This window comes from Epargyreus clarus, unplaced genomic scaffold (genome assembly GCF_041222505.1).
Source record: "Epargyreus clarus isolate Ecla_fem2 unplaced genomic scaffold, WU_Ecla_fem_2.2 ptg000015l, whole genome shotgun sequence".
Taxonomy (NCBI): Eukaryota; Metazoa; Arthropoda; class Insecta; order Lepidoptera; family Hesperiidae; genus Epargyreus; species Epargyreus clarus.
In genome coordinates this window covers 3,411,692-3,419,686 of record NW_027332223.1, presented here as the reverse complement: position 1 = coordinate 3,419,686, position 7,995 = coordinate 3,411,692, and the positions used below count along the sequence as shown (strand labels likewise).

General features: G+C 34.4%; 1 protein-coding gene across 1 annotated transcript in view; it reads left to right on the top strand.

Annotated features, from left to right (window-relative positions):
- The window catches only part of LOC140747991 (uncharacterized), a 167,213-nt gene continuing 159,218 nt past the window's right edge, over positions 1 to 7,995 (top strand). Inside the window, exon 1 of the mRNA XM_073080669.1 lies at positions 1 to 301. Coding sequence (XP_072936770.1) covers positions 217 to 301 — 85 coding nt within the window. The 5' untranslated portion in view covers positions 1 to 216. The remainder of the gene's footprint in view (positions 302 to 7,995) is intronic.

The window sequence follows — 7,995 nt, the reverse complement described above, 5'->3', positions numbered from 1 at the left end:
GAAGGGAGAGGTTGTGTCGCTTGTTGCACCGACGCCCCGCGAGCGTGTTTACGATCGCTGTCATTCAACTCTAAATCCAATTATTATTGTAAACTACGTCAATGACTTGTGTTAATAATGCGACCGCGAGTGAGTAATTAATATGCGGTTTAAAGTTTACGTGTTGAGTTAAGGTTTTGGGTGGAAAATGTCGCCGAAGGATGTGAGTCTGGAAAAATGGTGAGGGTGTTTCGGATACGATGCACGCTCACAGGATTGCTGTGTCTGGCTATGTGCCTGTGCAGGACAGATGGACTTATAGGTAAGGGACACATTTAACAATTTGTTGGAACAGATTTTGCCAATCGAAATTTTACTTACCATATTATAAAATGATTGTACAGTCTACATTGTGTAGAGCTTTCAAATGATAGCAAAATAATGAAAGCTTTCGCAAATTTGTCTAAAATATTTAAATATTGAAACATAATGTTGATATATGGGACAATTTTTATTGTATTTTAATATAAAAAATGTAAATGTGTAATTTTTATAATCAACAACAACTTAAAATAAATACATAACCACTAAAAATCTTTACAAAAATTCTTCAGGTAGGTTAGTATATTTGCATTATAAGACTATGTAGTCTCTATTTTATTTAAAAACATATTATTATGAATAATGATATCAATTAAAAATAGAACTCGAGACTATATTTGAATGTATGAGTAGATCAAACGAGCGCATAGGCCACCTGTTATCAGGTGGATATTGCAGCCCACGGACATTTGCCACTGAACACAAACAGGACAGGAAACCTACCTGGATTTAATCATATCCCTGAGGACTATTTTAGTATAAATAAGTAGTAGATTTATACATTGTCACCATGTACAATGTTGAGTAGATATCCTTACCGGATTTTTTCGTCAGTGTTCGCGCATTATGACGTGAGGTGAACCTGTCGCAGGATGTGGTTACGTCACAGTATGCTGATAAAACACACTTCCAAACAAATAAAGCCCATAGGTATCATTTTTGTAAGTATACAAAATTATTAGATATTCCTACCTGAGGTCGGCCACAGATGCGCCGCTACCCCTGAGGGCTAAGCTGGAACGCCTCGGAAAAGTCTGTCTCCCTTACCACGCCCTTCAAACCGGAACACAGCAGCGCCTAACACTGCTGTTATTAGGTAGAAATAGGTGTGGCGGTGGTGCCGCCGGAGTCGAACCACAAAGGGTTCTACCACCTTGCATATTTTAATATTAATAGCGCATATGACCCTTGAGTTCAGTAGATTGGAACACTGCGTTTGTAACTCATACGAAGTCACATGCAACGTGGAGCGCGGTCAGAAGTTGGATGCGAGACCGTTAGTAGCTAGGTACATTTCATTGAAGAAGCCTGGTGGAGAATGCACTGGACCTTCCTTAGTTCTGTCTAAGTTCACATGGAACATAAGATGGGTTGCAGTCAGACTGACTTACATAGGTATGCGGCGACAATCTTAGTTCTACGAAGTAGTAGCTCGTCAGATGGAACCCGTCTTCTATATGAATATGGTCTATATAGATATGGAATTTATTTAGAAAATAAAATTGTGGGTAGAACTTCACCTTAATTTTATACATCAGGCTGAAGAGTGTTTTTGGTGGAATTTCTTATAACTATAAAAATATTATCTTATTTTTTACCCCGATATTCATCCATTTCAGACCTGAAATATACTGAATACGTTCGGGATCCTGGGACGGTGTCCTCTAGGTATAGAGGTCCAAGAGCTTTTACCATTAGGTGAACAACGTGCTCGTTTACATGTAGTTCTACCTAATGATACTATGAACTTCCAAAAAAACTGTCATTCGCGCTGAATATAGAAATTTATGGATGAAGTTAAGTATACAAAGTATTATATTATGACCATCAATTACGTAGGTAGCTCCAAGATCCTGAGGTCATAGACATTGCAATGTTATTGGATTATGTCAGGTGTCCGTTTCACTTTGCGGTACTGCGTGCCGCAAGAGTAAGTGCGTGTAATTTCTAATTCGCCTATACGAGTTTGTTATAGAGAATATTCCGACTGCTCTAAGGTTCTTGGATCATTTAAGGATGGTACTAATCTTACATAAAATATTGAGGGGTATTTTTGTACATTCACGAATTTGCCATGAATTTGTGGTGTGTGGGTATTTTTGTACATTCTCGAATTTGCCATGAATTTGTGGTGTGTAATTGAAATATCTATAAACGATTGCGTTATATGGAATATTTTGAAAGCTATACAATTGGACAAGTCATGGGACGAAAATTAGTATGGTAGCAATCTTACATAGGGTATAGTATTGAAGATAAGCAGTAGCATAAATTTGGTTATAAATTCCGAAAGAAAGTCTCATGTAGAGTTTATAAATTGGTAGGGGTCTTCTTGGTTCGACTACGCGACACGGAATCATTTACGGTACATATGCTACGTTATCGTAATATTTACTAGTAATTGAGAAATTTCGTAATTTTTAGATATTCCTTGAATTTTTAAAAAGTTCACCTTGATGTTACTTCTAGTATTTTTATTTTACTTTGACTGAATCACTACTATGGGTGTTAAGGTCAACTTTTTAATTTTCCTGACTGTTCAAATGAGATTTTCCCGATAGCATTTTAACCACTGTGCAATGCAAGTCGTCATTTATTTTTGTGCAGTTTGTCATGTATTCTTAAGTAACCTTTATAAAATATAGCCTTCTATATTTACTTTCAATAAAATCGAATAAACCGAACATAGAATGAATCAATATTGCAATTCTAGAAGGATAATAAGTATTGCGGATTGTACGAAATTTGATCCCTAAGGGTTTAACTTGCTTTCGATGCACCTCATGTGGTTTACTAACCGTAACTTGAAAGTTCCTGTGTCATATATGTACCCATATCCTAATCCTTTACTTTACTTCGCTAATGCCCGTTATTGATAACCAATCTATCCAATATTTTGCCTTCGAAATGTTACATTTGCTGTATCTATAGGTATTATATTTTGTAAAATTTCAAATTGGTAGGCAAAAAGATATTAAATATTAATAATGGCCGTAAATACTTAGGATAACATAAAGAATAGTAAACGAATTAATAATTTAGTAGTCATTTTCATACTAATTAATGGTTTTAAAATTGTATTTGTTACTTAAAAATAAACCCATTAAATGTAAGGAATATTTTGCCAACGTAAGATAATTTGTATAATGGGAATCTTTACTAATAATTTATCTTTGTATTAGGTAATGTTTTGTACTGCACTAGTGAGATAGTGATATTGCCAGCTAAGCTCAGCTTTGTCGTATCACATTACTCCATGACATAATCGCCCGCATTCGCTAAGAAGTGGTTTCGGAAACTCGACTCCCGAAAGGAGGGTAACTTATTTGCGTGTGTCAATATTTCATCAACACACACAGCCATTTGGTGAAACTTTATAAATCAACGCTTTTCGCTTTTAGTCGCTTTTAGTCGACCTCTTGTTAATTGATTATTTCAACTCGCGTGGTGGAGCAGTCACAATACTGGTCTGAAATGCGCAGATTGAACAATCTCAGGTAAGATAGACAACTAAATGGTGAATTTACATTTTTGTTTGATATTTGGGTCCTCCTACTTGTTCTTGCCTGGGTCCATGGCGCTCATATGGAACGATAGTTTGGTGTTATAAGAATTGGTAGCGTCAAGCGCTATAATAAAAAAATAGATATTTCTAAATAGTATACAGTTCAAAATTTCAAACTCTGCAGATGAAAAAACAACCTAATGTGTTTTTTTTAAACCGTAGGTCGTATTAAGACAAACAGTTTTAACATGTTATTATTTACGCTGCAGTGCTGTTTTTAGCAGAATAACCAAAACTTAATCCAACTACGTTTAGAAATAGTTGTGATGATGACTTACTGAAGTCGGAATTTCTGGTTAATTACGTACCGTTTATCACGATTAAGCTGTCATTAGTTTCAATGAACTGGAGCTGGGAATGATACATGGAACTTGGCGTGATTAGTTGCAGACACATGGTATGATTAGTCGGCGCAGATAATAGAATGATAGCGTTGATTTATTGCAAAATGGTGCAATGTAGCCACGCGTGATTTAGCTTCTAAATATAGGGCTTGAATATAGATTAGTAAAGATACTTCGCCGCCTTGAAATTGAATGAAGCCACAAACGGCTTATTAGTAAGTTCTTTTTTTTAATTCTTGTCAAATAAAAACATTTTTAGAGAAAATTTACGAATAAATAACTAATACTGCGTAAATTACATAATAAATAAATAATTATTTCAAATATTTTAGGGACATTTTAGCACGGAGACGTGGCAAAATTTTTTTAGCTACTATTTCAATTCTTAAAACTTTACTAATCTATGGCTTGAACAGTAATTATGACTGTTCTTGAATTTTGTCAATACGCACCTATAATATTAAAAAATGACCGACTTTCTTTCACGTAGTTTTGGATTCGTTTTCACATTATACATTAGTTTTATTGTTCACAGGCACTCTTATTTGACTCCATTGATGTGTACAATTTCACAAGATTATTAAGAATAGAAATTCAGTAAATTCTACAGTCCTCCATTTTATGATAATCTATCACCATTCCAATTTTGAAAAATCTTTATTTAAAAAAATATGTCTATGGTGCAAAAGTAGTATTAACGCCCCCATAAATGTCAGTCTTCAATGTATAATTTAATCAAAATAATAAACGACTATTTCTTGAATGAATTTTATGATTTTATACGTTTTACGAATGCAATTTTTTTTTTCATTACAAGTAGCCAAGTAGGCATATACTTCACTACGCTACGTCACATTTATTATTATTATTAAAATGTAAAATATGAATATTGCGATAATATTGACAATGTAATATTTGTACTGCAATATCATAAAATGTTTTCTACAACAACAGATAAATAAATCCCTGATAGAACAATTATTAAAGATGCAAAAATTCATAGACAAAAATTAAAAATGAATTCATAGACAAAATATTTTATTGAAATATCCCCCAATTTGTTTTCCCGTTCCCCCGTTCTAATTTCGAACTTTTGTGCAGATGATTATTTTGTAAAACTTTATGACATGCGGCCATTAAGCCGTCGTAGAGATCCCTCAATATTTTTTCTAAATGCACAATAACGATCATATGACGAACTTTTGTCATAATGTGGCATATACACCATCCCCTTTATATCCCTTTATTGAAGATGTTTATGTGTGTTCGTAGAATACAATGTCTCTAACACATACAATGACCATTTTAAGAAATCGTGTTGAGTTTATTGTCATATGACGCCATATGACGCTTATAAATTTTTGCAAACATATTTAGGTGAATTTAAATGAACTGGATTTTTTAGCGCCTGTCACACAGATTTCAGTAAAAAATATCAATTATCTCGTCTCCTTTATTCGATACATGGATATTTAACATATCCAATATCCTCGAATCAGCCATACATTGTGAATTGTGCAGGGGCGGATAGTGCATAACGAGCTTAACATTAGGGTTGCCCATTGTGTTCTGATTGAATAGTCTCGCTGATGCGTGGATACGTGTCGAACTATCAATTAAGTGTGAACCCTCTTTACACTTTCGGACTAATGACGTGATAATTTTAGTTTGTTTTTTGGCAGCTGTAATTTTATAAAATTGATTGGACATTGAAACGTTTTGTTTGGCTGCAATGCCTTTTTGCTGGGCACGGGCACTGTAACTGGAAGGGTTGATGCGTAAGGGGTCCTAGGTTCAAATCTTAGGCACGCACCTCTGATTTTTTTAAGTGCGTGTTAGTTATGAATTATCACTTGCTTAAACGGTGAAGGCAAACATCGTTAGGAAACATGCATACCTGAGAAATCTAAGAAAACAGTTTTCAAGGTACGTGAAGTCTACCAATACGCACTAAGTTAGCGCGGTGAAGTATGGCTTAATTCTTATCATTACTTGAGAGGAGACCCGTGTGTAGCAGTGGGACAGTAATGGGTTGAAGGTATGGTAATGAAACTTAACCATTATTTGTCTACCATAAGTCGAAATGAGTTGGAGTGAGGTGCTGGTCAGTGTTTAACTCTTGTCGGATGTTTATAGAATATTATGTAATGATGACATTCAGGATCCACAGCATACCGTGACCTCCAAAACATCGAACCTCAGACCTTCCGATTGACACGTCGAGTTTCAGCTCTAAGCTATTGCTGCCTTAACTATAAGAATATTCTTACCTACACATTTTTATGAAAGTCGCCTTTTCATCGTTTTTTTTTCAGCTTCAATAAGTTACTGCCTCTTCACAAAGCATTTTCTTTGTGGAAAAAAGCTCTATATCAAACTTTTTAATTAACAAAACTTAATTAAATTTGAGTTACATTTACTTCAGACTATATTTAATACTCGTATCAATACATCATTGTGTTATTTGAATGATATTTAATCGATGTTTTCGTGTTTTTTTCATTTGTATTCCACAGAAGAGCTTTAAGCTGCCGAATGGGAGATTAAGCTCAATAAAATGGCATCTGCATTCTGCTCATAATTTTAATAAAAGTGCACAACGGTATACGCTAATACAAATTGTATGCAACAAAAAATATTTGTGCAGATGTGCGAACGCAATCTGTTATTTTCAATAGCAATACACGATCACGCATCACGTAATCTGACGTGAATACAATGCAAACATCAGCTATGTTAAAAATACTATACTCGAATAAATTTCAATAAAGTTTGTTTAGGTATTGATACACCTATGCTTATTAGAAATATTATTATACTGTAGTATATTAATACATGAGTGAAAATTAGTAGTTTCGTCGAAGGATTTGTAGGTACACTTATCGATTATCGGGAACTCATTTTTGTTCAACTCTGGTCACGGATCTCTTGAGTGGGAAAGGCTTAGGACATTCATCAGGATCTTATTTTAGTCCCATCCCTCGGCGCGCGGGTTCTCAGAGTGGGAAGAGCTTAGGCTTTTGTCCACAATGATGACTCTAGCATTGATAAACTGCTAGGCACGATTACGATTCTTACGGCGCCAAAATTTGAATGCGGATCCTTATAGATCTCGACGAGACAAGACGAAAAGTAAGAATATTTTTTTTTGATATCTCGCTTAGTTTTCGAGATATCGATATTTAAAAATCGAAAAATAAAAAAAAAAAAATTCTTTTAATGATGTATTTCGATAGATTTTTGGAAAAGAAAACGAAAACAAAGAATAATTTTTTTCGATATCTTGCTTAGTTTTCAAGATATTAATAAATACATTATTAAAAATGTTGGAATTTTATTGAAAAAATTTTTTGAAGATATATTTTATCCTTTATTATGATTATCACTATTATTATGATAATAATAATAATAATAAAAAAAAACCTAACCTAACCTAACCTAACCTAACCTAACCTAAACCTAACCTAACCTAACCTAACCTAACCAATACCAACTCAAATTTCAATCACCTCTAACTTCGTTGTCCCTTGCCCGATTTCTAATTATTTTATACCATCGTACTCGTCTCAACGATACCTTTTCGCACATACTACTTCCGTTTCTCTCCGTTTTCTAAATTTTTAAATATAATTTTCTCCGTTTTTCAAAAATCCATTTTTGGTTTTTCTCATTTTCCTCCGCCATTTATTAACAAATTCTCTTCATTTTTCTTCTACCGTATTCTGCACGTCCTCCCCTATCCGGAGATACCAGTCGCACCCGTTTCCGCCGCGCCATTCCTCGGCAATTTCACTTTTAAAACGCAAAAAATCGAAACTTTCCAATAATTTTTGAGTATCGATATCTCGAAAACTAAGCGAGATATCAAAAAAATTTATTCTTACTTTTCGTCTTGTCTCATCGAAATCTATACGGAACCGCATTCAAATCTTGGCGCCGTAAGAACCGTAATCCCCCCAACTGCTAGACTTCACACACCTTTGAGAACTCTTGTTACAGAACTCT